This window comes from Pongo pygmaeus, chromosome 18 (assembly GCF_028885625.2).
Source record: "Pongo pygmaeus isolate AG05252 chromosome 18, NHGRI_mPonPyg2-v2.0_pri, whole genome shotgun sequence".
In the NCBI taxonomy this organism is placed as follows: Eukaryota; Metazoa; Chordata; class Mammalia; order Primates; family Hominidae; genus Pongo; species Pongo pygmaeus.
This window is the reverse complement of record NC_072391.2, coordinates 50,413,256-50,429,652: the sequence shown is the minus strand read 5'-3', so window position 1 is coordinate 50,429,652 and position 16,397 is coordinate 50,413,256. Positions and strand designations below refer to the sequence as shown.

General features: G+C 36.4%; 1 protein-coding gene across 25 annotated transcripts in view; it reads right to left on the bottom strand.

Annotated features, from left to right (window-relative positions):
• CHD9 (chromodomain helicase DNA binding protein 9) overlaps positions 1 to 16,397 on the bottom strand; it is a 275,732-nt gene that overhangs the window by 5,776 nt on the left and 253,559 nt on the right. For 10 of the 25 annotated variants that reach the window (XM_054453479.2, XM_054453475.2, XM_054453480.2 and 7 more), the window contains 7 exons: positions 15,285 to 15,448; positions 13,729 to 14,001; positions 12,826 to 12,994; positions 7,208 to 7,347; positions 6,681 to 6,902; positions 3,395 to 3,523; positions 101 to 205 (listed from right to left, as the gene is read on the bottom strand). In XM_054453479.2, the coding sequence (XP_054309454.2) occupies positions 101 to 205; positions 3,395 to 3,523; positions 6,681 to 6,902; positions 7,208 to 7,347; positions 12,826 to 12,994; positions 13,729 to 14,001; positions 15,285 to 15,448 (1,202 nt within the window). The other 15 variants (XM_054453482.2, XM_054453483.2, XM_054453496.2 and 12 more) reach the window with 11 other exon arrangements.

Genomic DNA, 16,397 nt, shown 5'->3' with positions numbered 1-16,397 from the left:
AATTCATGGAATATTTTATTAATTATAATTAATCTAAGATATAATTGAATGGTACCTAATTTGAAAATAATGTATGAGTTAGTATTCGTAAAATACTCACAGATTGCTTAACAACATCTCCCCATTCAGGAGCTACTCCATATTCTGAATTTTCTTTTAGGAATCTACATAAATCTTTCAAAGGGGGAGCAAATGCACCTCCAACCTATAAATTAGAAACAGATTGTTAAATACTAAAACACTATTACATAGAAAACTCTTGATTGCTTTATTGTATGCTCTACAGAGTTTATTTCCTTAAAATACATATTTTTTGAACCACCTTAGATAATCTTTATGATTATATTAAAAAGTCCCACCGTGACCCTATGGACTACTGATGTAATATATAAACATGTGATAATGTAAATTTTAAATGTTTTAAGTAGAATAACTAGAACAGTAAAATGAATAACTACCATGCTGGACAGGCCATATAGCCTAGTTACAAGTACACCCTCTAGAGTTAGACTTACCAGCTATGTGAACTCGAGCAAATCAGTAAATCTCTTTCAGCCTCAATTTTCTGATCTGTAAAATGGGGATAACAATAATACTTCCCTCATAGGGTTTTATAAAGATAAAATGAGACAATTCAAGTACCTTAGCATAATGCCTGTCACATAATAAATATAAGTTATTATATGCCAAGTATTGTGCTAAGTACTTTAAATGTAAAATTTATTTTAGTTCTCACTACCTCCTTTGGAGATAGTATTATTTCTATTTTTCAAACGAAGGAACTGAGCCTCAGAGAATTTATATAATTTGCCTAAAGTTAGCTAGTACATGTTAGAGTCAGGATACAAACCCAGGTCTCAAAAACCAATACTGTTATCGATTATATATATTGATACCCTAAAAGTATAAAATTATATATATCTTTCATATGTGAAGTATGTATAATTAACCAATCATAAGTAAATAATTTGGAAAAAAATGCAATAATATGACACAGACAAAATAATACTTTGAAATTTAAATTAAAAACATTACATTTGGACAAATCAGTTATACCTACCAATTTAACGTCCCTTTAGAGACTAAAAATATTTCTTCAGTAATTTCTTCTATACCACTTTGAATGATTAAATACTATATCTTGATAGGATACAGACAGGGTTTAATATGATCATTTATACTACCTATAAGTATTTATTTATTTATTTTTTTTGAGATGGAGTCTTAACTCTGTCACTCAGGCTGGAGTGTAGTGGCACGATCTTGGCTCACTGCAACTTCCGACTTTCAAGTTCAAGCGATTCTCCTGCCTCAGCCTCCTGAGTAGCTGGGATTATACGTGCCCACCACCATGCCTGGCTAATTTTTCTATTTTTAGTAGAGAAAGGGTTTCACCATGTTGGACCAGGCTGGTCTTGAACTCCTGACCTCAGGTGATCCACCCATCTTGGCCTCCCAAAGTGCTGTCATTACAGGCCTGAGCACTGCACCCAACACAAGTATTCTTACATGGTATTTCTTTATTTCTTTCTTTTTTTTTTTTTTAAAGAGACTCACTCACTCACTCACTTTTTTTTAAGGTACTCTGTTGCCCAGGCTGGAATGCAGTGATGTGATCATAGTTCACTGCAGCCTTGAGCTCCTGGGCTCAAGCAATCATCCCTCCTGAGCTTCCTGAGTAGCTGGGACTACAGGTGTGCACCACCACACCCCCAGCTCCTTATATTTATTTATATAATATATTTAAAGAAGTATATTTAAATAAGTACATTTAAGGAAATAAGTATATTTACTTAGTCTCTGTAATTCTGTTGTCTTCTCTTTTTTATTATCTCCTTCATTAAGCTTCTATTGAAAATGGAGGCCCTCTTGGGGGTTTATGGGGATTTAGCAGGTAGATTCTTTTCCTTAATAACTCATCAATCCTTAAGCCTGTACCCGAGAGACTCAAGACAATTAGAAACTCTACAAATCAAGGAACATGAACAAACCTCTTATAAAGTTACAACAATTAAAAATAAAATTTAGAATGTTTAATATCAAACCCAACAAGTAAAAATTCAAATTGTTTCATTTCCTTAAAATTGGCTAAGACAAACTCATTCATAATATTTAGTAATGTGAATTTTTGATATAAGATGAAGTAGAAGGATTTGTAACAAAATCTACACAAGCACAAAATTAAGTAAAATGCTACTGAAATGTCACCTTGTTCTTTCCTTAAGACATGTATGCTATACTTTAAAATACTAACAAAAGCTGAATAAGCTATCTCTACAAAATTGTAGGAAAAATTAACATTAACTTTAAAGAGTTGGTGTACCCAAAAATATTAAAACAACTGTTATTTTAAAATAGTTTTCTTCTAATTCCAATATTTCTTATGAGAAATTAAAATGTTTTTGGGTATTTTTATCCTAGCAGTGAGTGCATTTAACAGACAGTAAATCAGAACCAGACCTATGTAAGGTAATTTAGTGTATGAGAAAAATAACGCAATGAGAAATGTGATGTTCTTACATTGAAGCCATTTTTTCTTTCCTATTTATTTTGTTGCTTGCTCATCAGAATAAAAAAGTGTGTCAAAGCTATACATATACAAAACAGTGTCACAAGTTTCTATTGTTTATTTTGTGAGGTAAAAGAGAAACATTCCAAACATAAAACAAGAAATCTATGTAAGTCTATTTCTGAAAAATTTCCACTCTATCATTCATCATTCAGTAAAAGAAGATAAGCCACAAAGGTGGCATTAGTCTACAAGGTAACTTTAAGACATTCTAGTTTCATCAATCAGAAATTATGTAATATGCTGATTTTGACAGAAAAAGACATGTTAAGGTCATCTGACAGAAAATTGCAGTGATAAATATATAAATTTATGATGGCTATAATGTGAATGGTGTCCTCTTAGATCAGAGTTTCTCAACCTTTGCAGTACAGACATTGTGAATTGGTATTGTGCGGGTTGTCCTATGTACTGTAGGAGGTTTAGCAGCATCTCTGGCTTCCACCCACTAGATACCAGTAGTATCTTCTCCTTGTGGCTACCAAAGATGTCTCCAGACACTGACAAATATTCCTTGAGAGGCGAAATTACCCCTGATGAGAATGACTGTTTTTGATGTAGTGCCCTTGTATAAGTGTACAATCATGTGCAATGGCACTGCTTAGGCACAGATGTGTTAAATGACTTATTTCATGTAATAGCTCAGCTAATGAAGCAAGATTTGAAATTAGACTGCATAAAATTATACTGCATGTCTTCCCTCAGAAATCTGATAGATTCAACCCATTTCCAGGTCTGTTAGAAAACACTACCGCATAATAGTGTTCTGGAGATCTCTTAAATATTGAATCAATACAAAAGATTAAGAAAAAACCATTAAAATACCTTTCTAGCATTTCTTCTGTTAATCAGTTGAACACGTTCTTCTCCAGTGAGACTATTCACATCTAGTTTATTGGGGTTTCTGCAACGGTGTCTTTTTTGTTTGGGTCTTCCCTCATGAAGCTGCATTCTCTAAAATACATAGATAAAGACATATCTTTAAAGTCTTTCACTGTGCAAAACAATTCAAGATATTAAAATGAGCTGATCCAAGTAATTTAATAGCATTTATCTTTTGGTTATTTACATTTTAAAAATATCTAAACTTTTTTATTTTATTTTTTTTTGAGACAGGGTCTTGCTCTGTTGCCCAGGCTGGAGAATAGTGGTGTGATCATAGCTCACTGCAGTCTTCACATCCCAGGCTCAAGTGCTCCTTCCACCTCAGCCTCTCAAGTAGCTGGGACTACAGGTGTGTTCTACCATGCCTGGCTAATTTTTTTTATTTTTTGTAGAGATGAAAGTTTTGCCACATTGCCCAGGCTGATCTTGAACTCTTGGGCTCAAGCTATCCTCCCGCCTTGGCCTCCCAAAGTGCTGGGATTACAGATGTGAGCCACCGTGCCTGGCCAAACATTATTTTAATAAAAAGTATCACATCAATCTTTTCTTCAAACTATACATTAAAAAAGTTAAGCCTGGGCAATATGGCAAGACCCTGTCTCTACAAAGAATCAAAAAATTAGCTGGCCATGGTGGTGTACGCCTACAGTCCCAGGTATTTGTTGGGGCTGAGATGGGAGGACTGCTTGGGCATGGTAGGTTAAGGCTGCAGTGAGCCATGATCGTGCCACTGCACTCCAGCCTGGGCAACAAAGTGAGGCCCTGTCTCAAAACAAAAACAAACAAAAACCCAACAACTCATATCTAGCAATAAAAATAAAAACTCATCCAATCAAACCATGCTACTTCTCTATACAACTATTAACAAAACAGGGCTTAATGTTTGCAGGTATTTCCAGCCAATTAAAAATAGTTTCAGGAAACCAACACTCAAATTCTTCAGCTTAGCATACCAGTCCCATCATGGCCTGAACCTATTCAATTCACCTCTTCTGTTCATTGTTTATTTACTATTACACCACTCACTCCTCCACATACTCTGGAATATTAGACTAGTCACTGTTTTATGAATATGCCTTACAGTCATATCCTCTTTTTTTTTGAGATGGAGTTTTGCTCTTGGCTTATGGCAGCCTCTGCCTCCCGGGTTCAAGAGATTCTCCTGTCTCAGCCTCTTGAGTAGCTGGGACTACTACAGGCACCCGCCACCATGCCCAGCTGATTTTTGTATTTTTAGTAGAGATGGGGTACCATGTTTGCCAGGTTGGTCTTGAACTTCTGACCTCAGGTGATCTGCCCACCTCAGCCTCGCAAAGTGCTAGGATTACAGGCGTGAGCCACCGCACCTGGCCATCTTCTTAATAATTCTATATTGCCTAGAACATCCTCTTCTTGTGTTAACCTGGTCAATGCCTACTAACTCTTTTTTCATCCACCAGACAAATGTCAGCTCTATTTTCTTTATCTTTCCTCAGAAACTACTCTGCCTAGGCAGAGTTAATTTTTCTTACATCTGTTCCCATGAGACTTTATACATACCTTTATTATAGTATACTCTCCACCATGTTATAATTATTTAGCTACAGAAATACTACAATAGAGTGTGAGATCCAAGAAATCATTAATGTAAGGTGATTTTTACACAGGAAAATGCTTTTCCTTGGGAAAGCAGACAAACTACATCTTATAATCTTTAGAGGAACAAATGCTGCCCTTAAAAATGTTTTCAAAATCTTTACAATAAAGTAATATAAAATATTATGATAAAATATTTGCAAGTAAAATGATGAATGATATACAAGTTTAAAAAGTTAATAAAGGCCCTTTTGCAGTGATAAAGAGAAAGGTATGAGAATTCTTCAGAGTCTAGAGTATAGGTATGAGGGCAAAAACTTTATATTGTTTACTGCTATATCCTCAATCTCTTAAAATAAGTAGTACATAGTAATCACTCAATAAAAAATTGTTAACTGAATAAATGAATGTTATCTTCAACATGTTAGGAAGTTACAGTGTTCAACTCAGGATTCCCATTATTTTTAGGATTGCAATATTTAGCCAGGTGTGGTGGCTCACACCTGTAATCTCAACACTTTGGGAGGCTGAGGCAGGAGGATCGCTTGAGCCAGGAGTTTGAGACCAGCCTGAGCAAGATAGTGAGAGACTGTCTCTACAAAATAAAAATTGAAAAAATTAGCTGGGCGTGGTGGCCTGTGGCCAGGCTGGTCTCAGACTCCTGAACTCAAGTGATTTGCCCATTTCGGCCTCCCAAAGTGCTAGGATTACGGGCATGAGCCATCATGCCCAGCCTCATCTTTGATTAAAATAAACTCATTGTGCATCTGGAGGGGCATAGAAGCTATACTCATAGCTTGAAGAAGAGCTTAAGAGGAGTAGTTTGGGCTCCGGATTTAAGAGTTTGTTTGTTGAGTGGACTTGAACTATTTACTTAAAACTTTAGCGTTTTAATTTCATTTATAAAACAGTTATAGGCTGGGTGCGGTGGTTCACGCCTGTATTCCTAGCACTTTGGGAGGCTGAGGCAGGCGGATTGCTTGAGGCCAGGAGTTCGAGACCAGCCTGGCCAACATGGTGAAACCCTATCTCTACGAAAAAGACAAAAGTTAGCTGGGCATGGTGGTGTGCACCTGTGGTCCCAGCTACTCGGGAGACTGAGGTGGGAGAATCGCTTGAATCCGGGAGGCAGAGGTTGAAGTGAGCCGAGATCACGTCACTGCACTCCAGCCTGGGTGACAATGCGAGACTCTGTCTCAAAAAAACAAAAAACAGTTATAACAATGCCACGTAATAAAGTTATTGTGTTAAATGAGGTAATGCATGTTGTGTGCATAAGTATGTCAGCATAACTGCAGGCACATAGTTAAGTTTCAATACATGTTTACTATAATCATTATTATTTTAAAATAAACTGCTTGAGAAAGGATTGGAAGTTTTATACCTTAGCAACCTTCACTGGGTCTAACATGGTACACTATATTGGAAGTGATTTTTATTATTAAATACTCATTGAATGCAGAATGGAAAAATGGAAAATAACATTGTATTGTATCATGGGAAGGATGGTAATTATTTTTTCCTGCTAATTCTCCTAGGTCTTAGGCAGAGCACATATTTAGCATAAGTGGATGAGAATTTATGCTTCATCATGATAGATCTGACAATTCATAAAAATAAAATATAACAAGAGTTTTAAGGTGTCACCTACAGGAATAAAAGCTCCCAAATCTTCCACATAACCTGGGTGCTCCTTAAGCCATTTTTCCAAATCCTTTCTCTTTGGTGCATCATCTCCTGCAAGTCTTGTTCCATCTTTCAGATTAATAACTGGAACTGGACTTTCTGTATCAGGAATTCCTTGAGGCTGAGTATAGGATAGTGCTGGATTTATCCCTGTGGAAATCTGAGAGGAGGTTAAGCCTAAAGAAACCTGTAAAAAAACACCAAATGGTATCTTTATTTCCATACTTTATCATTCTAATATTGGTTCAATAAAGCAATTACTTTTGAAGAGAAAAAGTAAGTTGTTGCTAAAAATTCTGCTAAATCTTTTAAACTTAAAATTTTTATCACTCTTGGACAGGGCTAAATTCTAAGATATCATTCAAAACTATATGGCATACTTCTAATTTCCTTATTAATAGTCTATAAAACATTCACAAAACAATAATATGTATATTTACTAGGACTGAATTTTGAATCCAAGGATCAGTTTTTAAGTACTGCTTTACTTACATGATTAGGTGGTTTATTTCTGTTAAAAAAGAAGATGTCAACACCTTCTACATTCTTCCTCCTTCCTCGCCTTTTTTTGACTATAGGCTGGTTGTCTAATATCACACCATTGGCACCAAGGGTTGGTTGAATAGAAGTACCTAATTGAATTAAAAATGCAAAATGGTGATACAAATGTAGTTCTTAAACAAACTGAAAGTAATCCCTTTCCTAAATATATGTAAGTGTTAGTTCTTATTTTATACATCTTTAATGTAGAAACTTTTGGACTAAAAATATCATCCCCACCTCTCATTTAAAAACCTGAAGAATTACAACCTAGGCCTCTTTCAATTTTTGACCCGTCTTCTCTATTTCTTTTCCCGACATTCACACATCTTCTCTTCCTTCGTTGGAGAAGGAAGCATGCCTTTTTCCTAAGATAAACATATCCCCTTTCTTTGAGCCCATTAATTCCTATACTTTCAAAAGCTTGTTTTTTTTTTTTTTAAATCATTTATCTCTGCTTTTTGTGCCAAATATCTTTTTCTACATTATTTTGTTTTTTTGTTTTTTTTTGAGATGGAGTCTCGCTCTGTAGCCCAGACTGGAGTGCAGTGGCACGATCTTGGCTCACTGCAAGCTCTGCCTCCCGGGTTCACGCCATTCTCCTGCCTCAGCCTCCCAAGTAGCTGGGACTACAGGCACCCACCACTACGCCCGGCTAATTTTTTTGTATTTGTTTAGTAGAGACGGGGTTTCACCATGTTAGCCAGGATGGTCTCGATCTCCTGATCTTGTGATCCACCTGCCTCGGCCTCCCAAAGTGCTGGGATTACAGGCGTGAGCCACCGCACCTGGCCAGATTTTTCTAAACTTAAATATATGCCCTAACTCAAACAAACAAATGTTAAATTTTTGGCCAGGCTTAGTGGCTCACGCCTGTAATCCCAGCACTTTGGAAGGATGAGGTGGGCAGATCACCTGTGGTCAGGAGCTCAAGACCAGCCTGGCCAGCATGGCAAAAACATGTCTCTACTAAAAATACAAAAATTAGCTGGGCGTGGTGGTGGGCACCTGTAATACGAGCTACTTGGGAGGCTGAGGCACAAGAATCACTTGAATCCGGGAGACGGAGGTTGCTGTGAGCTGAGATCACGCCACTGCACTCCAGCCTGGGCAACAAAATGAGACTCTGTCTCAGAAAAAAAACACTTTGTCCTTTTTATAACATCAGAAATTTTAAAAGACTGATCTCTCTTGTGCTCCTTTTTTTCATGAGTAACTAGTTCTTCGATTTCCCATAGTCCATTCCTGCCCCAACCTACTTAAGGTATTTTCTTTAAGATACCAGTAACTTTTTAGTCACCAAATTAAACTGACTTCTCTCATTTCAGTAGGCACTCAGCAAAAATGTTTGTAAGGGGTGTGAATGAAACAGTTCCACACATTCATCAATTTTTCTAATAGATATTTTATTAAGCAGCTATGTACTATGCAGTATGATGGTTCAAAGATGAATAAAACACTTTTCCTTAAAGAGTACATAATCTTGAATTCTCTTATTAAAAGGACGTATTATTAAAGGTGAGATGGTTGTTTAAAATAGTTTACATGTTTATAATGAAAAATGCATTTCTAGTCATTCAAGGAGAATTTACTGAGCAAGTCCTGTGTATTCCTGAAGAAGGTGTTGCCTTCTGGCGAGCTGTGTAACTTCACAGAAGTCACAACCTTCCTCCCATCTCAGTTTCAAAAAGGTACTTAATTCATATGGTAAGTAACCATTTTGTTTCATACTTCTCATGGCTTCCTATTCTAATACAAATGAACTGCCTTGAATCAACATGATTCTCAACCTCTGACCCCTGCCCTAGATCTGTTTTTGATGCTTTTCATAAGTTAAGATTTAGCTTTCCTAAGCAAGATTTGATCTACACATCTGTCCCAGTAAGAATTTACACACTAGCAAGGTCAGTCTTACCACAAAATCATACCATTTTCCTGACATCTAGTCTCTGTTTCATGCTATTCACTGCCCTTCTTTTACCCCTTCTAACAACCCTATTTTCTAGAAAGACAATTATTTAGTTGTCCTCTTATCAAATCCTGTTCAATCCCATCTCTTCCACAGGACTCTGGCTAAGTTTCCAGAAAGCAATGACTTTCCTCTTTTCCAACGTTTATTAACTATAATGTTCTGTGTAGCAAAATATTGAACGTATTGTCTAATATTTTAATGTGCAGGTCTTGTCTACCAATCAACTAAAAGGAAGAGATAGTGTCCTACATTTCTTTTACTTTACCTTTAGTGCTATCCCTGTACTGTATAAAAAATAGAAGTACTTAATATAATTATCTATGAAAAAACATTTGGTTTCTACCAAAGTGTACATTTACAAACATATTCTGTTTGACTAACTCTTCATTTTAATTATATACTACCCTGACTTATTTCTGAGGCTGATTTTAAAAAACATTAGCAATTCATTTAAGCCAGAATCCAAATGTAAGATTTAACTTTGAAGTCTGTGTTGTCTTTATTTTAGATGTAATTAACACTATTTTAAAAATAGCTTCTTTGTATTGAATGCCTACTAAGTGCCAGATACTGTACTAAGCTTTACAAATGCTATCTCAAATCATCAAAAACAAAACAGAAATAGAGAGGGATTATTAAGCTCATTTTATAAATAAGATGGAAACATTAAGCCACTTGCTCAATGTCACAATAGCCAGTAAATGACAGAATTAAAAACCCCAGGTTGCTTGGCTCTGCCATCCTCTATTCACTATTCCAGGTAGTTTCTGAAATGAGCTCTTCAGTTTTGTCCCCGTTATAATCTATGCTATTTTACTCTCCTTCATTAATGAAATTACATTACATCTGGTATCTTTACTCAAGGCTTTCCAGGGGGTAATCACACAAGAATACAAAAGGCACAGCCTTTGGAAAATGAAGAATTTTAATAATAGCATCTGTTAAACATCTAATTCTAAAATCTATGAGTACATATTTTAACATCTGTTTGGCATCCCATTGTGTGCCAAGCCTTTATTGGCCACTTTATATACATTGTTTTATTTAATACATCTAACAATGTCATCTCTGTCATCCCCACACCCTTCATGTCACAAACAAGAAAAGTAAGGCTCAAAAATGTTAACAGGTTTCCCAAAAGTAACGTAGAAAGAAAGATCTAGATTTCATATTTGCAATTACTAAGATGGATGAGATAAAATGCTTAGATAATAACTCTATTTAGGGTGAATACTTGAGATTTTAAATATTTTGTATAGCTGCAAAAGTCGTGTTACAATTTTTTTTTTTTTTTTTTGAGACAGGGTCTTGCTCTGTCACCCAGGAGTGCAGTGGCACAACCATGGCTCAGGTATTCCTCCTGAGATCAAGTGATCCTTCCACCTTAGCTTCCAAAGTAGCTGGAACTACAGGGGCACACCACCGTACCCAGCTAATTTTTAAATTTTTTTCAGAGATGGATCTTGCTATGTTGCCAGGATTGGTCTTGAACTCCTGGACTCAAGAAATCCTCCTGCCTCAGCCTCCTCAAGTCCTGGGATTACGGGTGTGAGCCACCACGCTTGGCACAATTACTATTGATATTATTATTATTATTATTATTGTTTTTGAGAGAGAGTTTCGCTCTTGTTGCCCAGGCTGGAGTACAATGGCCCAATCTCGGCTCACTGCAACCTCCGCCTCCCAGACTCAAGCAATTCTCCTGCCTTAGCCTCCTGAGTAGCTGGGAATCCAGGCATGCGCCACCAGGCTCAGCTAATTTTTTTTGTTTTTTTGTATTTAGTACAGACAGGGTTTCACCATGTCAGTTAGGCTGGTCTCGAACTCCTGACCTCAAGTGATCCACCCACCTTGGCCTCCCAAAGTTCTGGGATTACACGCATGTGCCACCACACCGGACCTCTACTATTGATATTATTAAAAACAGTATTATTTACCAAAGAATGACTTATAGGCAAAGGCTATACAATCTTCAGCTGCAACAGCAATAAAATGTTCAGGCAATAGAAGTATCAATCTCACTTTATAGTGGAGTTTTAAACAGTAAGAGTAGTGGTATTATTAAGCCCCACTTAGGTTGGGCAAAAGAACGCATAGCTTATCTTCCCCATTTGTTACCATTTTCTGGTGAAAAAAAAAAAGGGCTCCTTGATAACAAAATTGTTAATTGTAAGGTATAATTTGGGTGACTGTAATTGTAAAGCATAATTTGGGGGATTTATTCTACAGTAATAGAAGCATGGGTGATTCATATTTGAAGTGCAATTCATACATGTCTAAAGGTCTACTAATTGGAAAATTACATTGAATGGTTAATGAATCCACAAGAGACCAAACTGATGCTGATGAAGCTAAACTAATTTATAATTTAAGAAGTGGTAATAGCAGCATTTGGAAACGGTGATCAATTCAAGACAACACTTACAATACAGCATGTATTGCTTGGCAACTAGACTTAGTAGAATACTGAAGTACAGTCTTTAGCTTTATGCACAAGGAAGGGAAATTCAAGACATTCATTTGCTTGAACTGACAACTAGTACTTTAGGAGATCAGTATGTTGTAGTCCACACATTAAGACTCAGTTGATCTTGAGTATCATTCTCAACTTTTTAAAAAAAATTTTCATTCTCAATTCTTGACATCACGCTTTTAGAGGAACACAGATAAAGTACTAAGATAAAACAAAAACAGGCTGGGCGTGGTGGCTCATGCCTGTAATCTCAGAGCTTTGAGAGGCCAGGTGGGAGGATCGTTTGAGGTCAGGAGTTTAGGACAAGCCTAGGCAACATAGTGAGACACTATCTCAACAGAAATCCAAAACAAAACAAAAACTAAAACCAACATCTAATGCATTCCTCAATGCCTACAGAGTACACAGCACAGGACACCAATTAGGTATTTAATAAATATTTGTTGATTCAAATTGCCAAAAGATTAGAAGACAGACAGTTTGTAGGGGAGATCTGATAATTGCTTTCAAAATGCTAAGATTTATCATGTAGACACAGGATTAGGTTAATTATGCATTGCCTTTTAAAGACAGAACTTCGATAATTGAGAAGATCCTATAGGAGGCAAAATTCACTTCTAAATAGAGGAATTTTCTGACAATTTGAGCTGCCCAATAATAAAAAGGGCTATTTAAGGAAACTTGTTTCTGTAAGTATTCCCTAAGGATGAATGATTACCTTTTAGGGATTAGTCATAGATAACACCTGTCTCCTGAAGATGCCTGGACTGTACAATCTCTAAAGTTTTTTTAAAACTTCTCTTTTTAACTTCTTCTACCAATCACCATTAATTTGTGATACTGAAATGCAGTTTGAACTTTTACCTGTATGAGGCAACTTGACAAAATGATGTTCCCACCCAACTACTCAAGGCCCCAAAATGAAAACTGCCCTTTATGCTTTAAAATGTCATGCTAAAAGTTCCAAAAAATATTTATTAAGATTTAAAATTCTATTGATTACTTTATAGGCTTAAGAGGTTCCAACAAAGGAAAAATAAATTTTTATTACAAGCATCTATAAAAGAAGATTTGGACATGACAGAAAATATTTCATAGTAAGACAATTATTACTTGCATATTCACCTGATACTGGTATGGATTTTGGGAAATTGACGAGGCTGGTCTCTGATGCACTTTGAAGCTCTCGAAGCCGAGTGAGGTACTGCTGCTGCCCCAGAGCACCATCTTCACCATCAAATGGTCTTTTCTGAGCAAGCCCTTGCTTCTGAAATGTCAACTTCAAACCACCTTCCTGTTAAACAAATACCATTATTAAGACAGAAACTGTTAAAAAAAAAAATCTTATAGCAGGATATTAAGAGAATTTTTTTTACTGAGGAAAAAAAATGAAGTAAAAATCCTGAAACATCAAAGAAGTTCATTTCTCATTCATAAATCAATCAAATAAAAACATTTTAAATCAATTTCTATAATAACACCAAATTTTCTATTTTGAATGAAAAAATACAAGTACTCTACACACTTTTCTGACAAAAACAAGATGTGACTAGTACATTGTAACATTTTCAACTTTAGACATACATCTCTATGTACATTATTCATATGACATTTTGGAGGACATTAACTATGTTTTAGACACTAAGTAATAAGTTAAGCTTCAAAAATCATTTAAAAATGAAACATTACTGATAACAGGGCATGCTAAATGTTTAAAACAGAAATACACTGACATACTATTTAAATACTATATAAAAGAACCAAACCAATTAGAAATTGTCACACTGTTTAAGAAAGCATTTTGATTAGAACTATTTTCAGAAGCATAAAGAGAAAAACATATTTAATGATGATCCCTCTAGTAGAATACTCAAGTTTAATAACCTGGATATCAGAAAGAAAATAATCCAAATACCAAGAAACAGGTATGTGAAGGAAGGAAGAGTAAGAGCAGGCAGCCATTTGCAGGAAAAGCATGCTGCACACCGCAATCGCAATCAGGCCCTAGGGCAATAAAAATACACATACGTCTTTGATTTTCACTGTAAACTCCTTTTCTCGTACATGCTTCTTCACCTTTGACATCTGTGTTGACTGATCATGTTCTTCTTTAACACCAGCACCTGGGGGAGTGGGTACACTGGGCTCGCTGTATTCCGTAGCTGCTCCAGGGCTGTCCAGCAGTTTTGTGGTATAGAAAGAAGCCACTGTGTTAGCATCATAACTTCTTCTAGCTGAAGGCCACTTTCCTTTCAGAACTGTTTGACAAATACTGTCCAACCTATTGATCATCACACGATCCTAGAAAAGCATGCAACATCAGAGTATAATTTTAATAATTAAGTCAGACCTTTGGAGATCAAATAGCTCAAGAGTCTTTATGGATTTAACCCTAGTTCAACATATGTGTATGTGCTATGCATACATATTCTTATATACATATTACAATTCTGCAACAAGTTATTTGAGTACAGATTCCCTTTGGTGAAGTTCAAAAATATTATACCATAAGCAGGCATGGTGGCTCGCACCTGTCTGTAATCCCAGCACTTTGGGAGGCCAAGGTGGTAGGATTGCTTGAAGCCAGGAGATTGAGACCAGCCTGGGCAACATAGCAAAACCCTGTCTCTGCAAAAAATTAAAAAATTGTGCCACTATACTCCAGCCTGGGTGACAGAGTGAGACCGTGTCTCACAAACAAACAGACAAAAAATTATACCACAAAGATAGTTTTATTTTTGCTGTTATAATTAAAAAGTAATACAGACTCCTAATAAAAAGTTCAAACAACTTAGATGTATACAGAAGAGGAGAAAACCCTCCATTCTCCCATTTCCCAACCTCATTCTTAAAGGTAAGTATTCCAGCACTAGTCTAGTCACACAATGGAAAAAAAATTGGCCGGGTGCACTGGCTCACACCTGTAATCTCAGCACTTTGGGAGGCCGAGACAAGCGGATCACTTGAGGTCAGGAGTTCGAGACCATCCTGGTCGACATGGTGAAACCCTGTCTCAACTAAAAATACAAAAATTAGCCAGGCAGGGTGGTGGGTGCCTGTAATCTCAGCTACTTGGGAGGCTGAGGCAGGAGAACTGCATGAACCTGGGAGACGGAGGTTGCAGTGAGCTGAGATTGTGACACTGTAAGCCAGCTTGGGTGACAAAGCGCGACTCAAAAAAAAAAAAGGAAGAAAAATTGTATTAATCCAATCTTTCTTCTTCCACTGAATGTACATGTATTTAAATGAACTTTTCATTCTAGGTCACAACTGGCTACAGTAAACTTCTTCAAGGAGACTCAGTCAAAAGCACCTATTTCATAAAGAAGCACTTTAGGATTAACTTGAAAGTAAGGATTCATTATCTTTTATTCTAAACATTCTAAAGTTATGTTGAGAAGCATACACATTAAAGCAGAACTATTTACTTGATAGCAGTAATTTATACTTTTGGAGCTAACACCAAAATGTCATCCTACATTTTACGCTGACCTATTTTTCCACATAGTAAGAATATCTACCATTGAAGCAATATAGAAAAATACTAAAAAATGACCTATCCCAATAAGAAATTATTTCTTTACCTTTGGCCAATACGAGGCTGCCAGCATATATCCACCTTGTAAGATGTAAGCAGGCTCTGGTGTGCCATTGTTCATCTGAAAACTATCCTGAGTCTCATCCTGGGTAGTGCTCAGTGACGCGACGCTTTCTTCATCATAGGCTTTCATGTGAGTAGTGCTTTCTGCTAAGAACAATTATAATCATTTTTTAAAAAGACTGCATAAAATAGTTTTATATATAAAGATCTTATATAATTATTCAGAAACATCTGAAAATGAAAATGTTAGAAGTAAAAACAAATGATTAAAAAAAGGGAAAAAATCACCTAGAATATAAAAATAGTACCTATCATTATTATTAAGAGACAGGGTCTTGCTGTGTTGCACAGCCTGGACAGAACTCCTGGGCTCAAGCGATACTCCTGCCTCAGCTTCTCAAGTAGCTCGGATTACAGGTGTGCACTATGCCTGACTTCATTACTCATTATTTTTTAAATGATGCCTGATTGGTAGACTTCATCTGGATTGGCAGAACTATAAATACCTGATGAGGATACCATAATTCTCTCGATTAGGTGACTCTTGTAACTCTTAGAATTGGGCACATTCCTTGCGGCAACCCTGAAAGTTATGCCTATGGAGTTGTTACAAGAGACCCCAGCTCCTGCTCATGTTTAATTGGACTCATTTTCTTGCCCCTGAACTGGTGGACTGCTGCAAGGGCTCCTGCAGAAGGGGACCACCAAACACTGTTCTGCTGACAAGCATTTGTCATGGCTGACAAAATGGCTTATGATATTCTCATTGGCTTAAGACTCTTGGTGACTGCTATATAATATTATCTTTTACTTGTTCACTCATCAACTTGTTCCTGGGAAAAATATAATATTCAATTTAAGACAATCACAAATAAATCAAACTACTGTGTAAAATTTCTAATTCAATTGCCTGATTAATCTACTGTGTAATGCCTTGAATATTGAACAGGGAATTTGTATCAGTAACTAGTTTTCTTCTCAATAGTGCTTTCCTAAGAACATATGTATATATAAAACTTAAGCAAACAGGCCGGGCGCGGTGGCTTACGCCTGTAATCCCAGCACTTTGGGAGGCTAAGGCTGGCGGATCACCTAA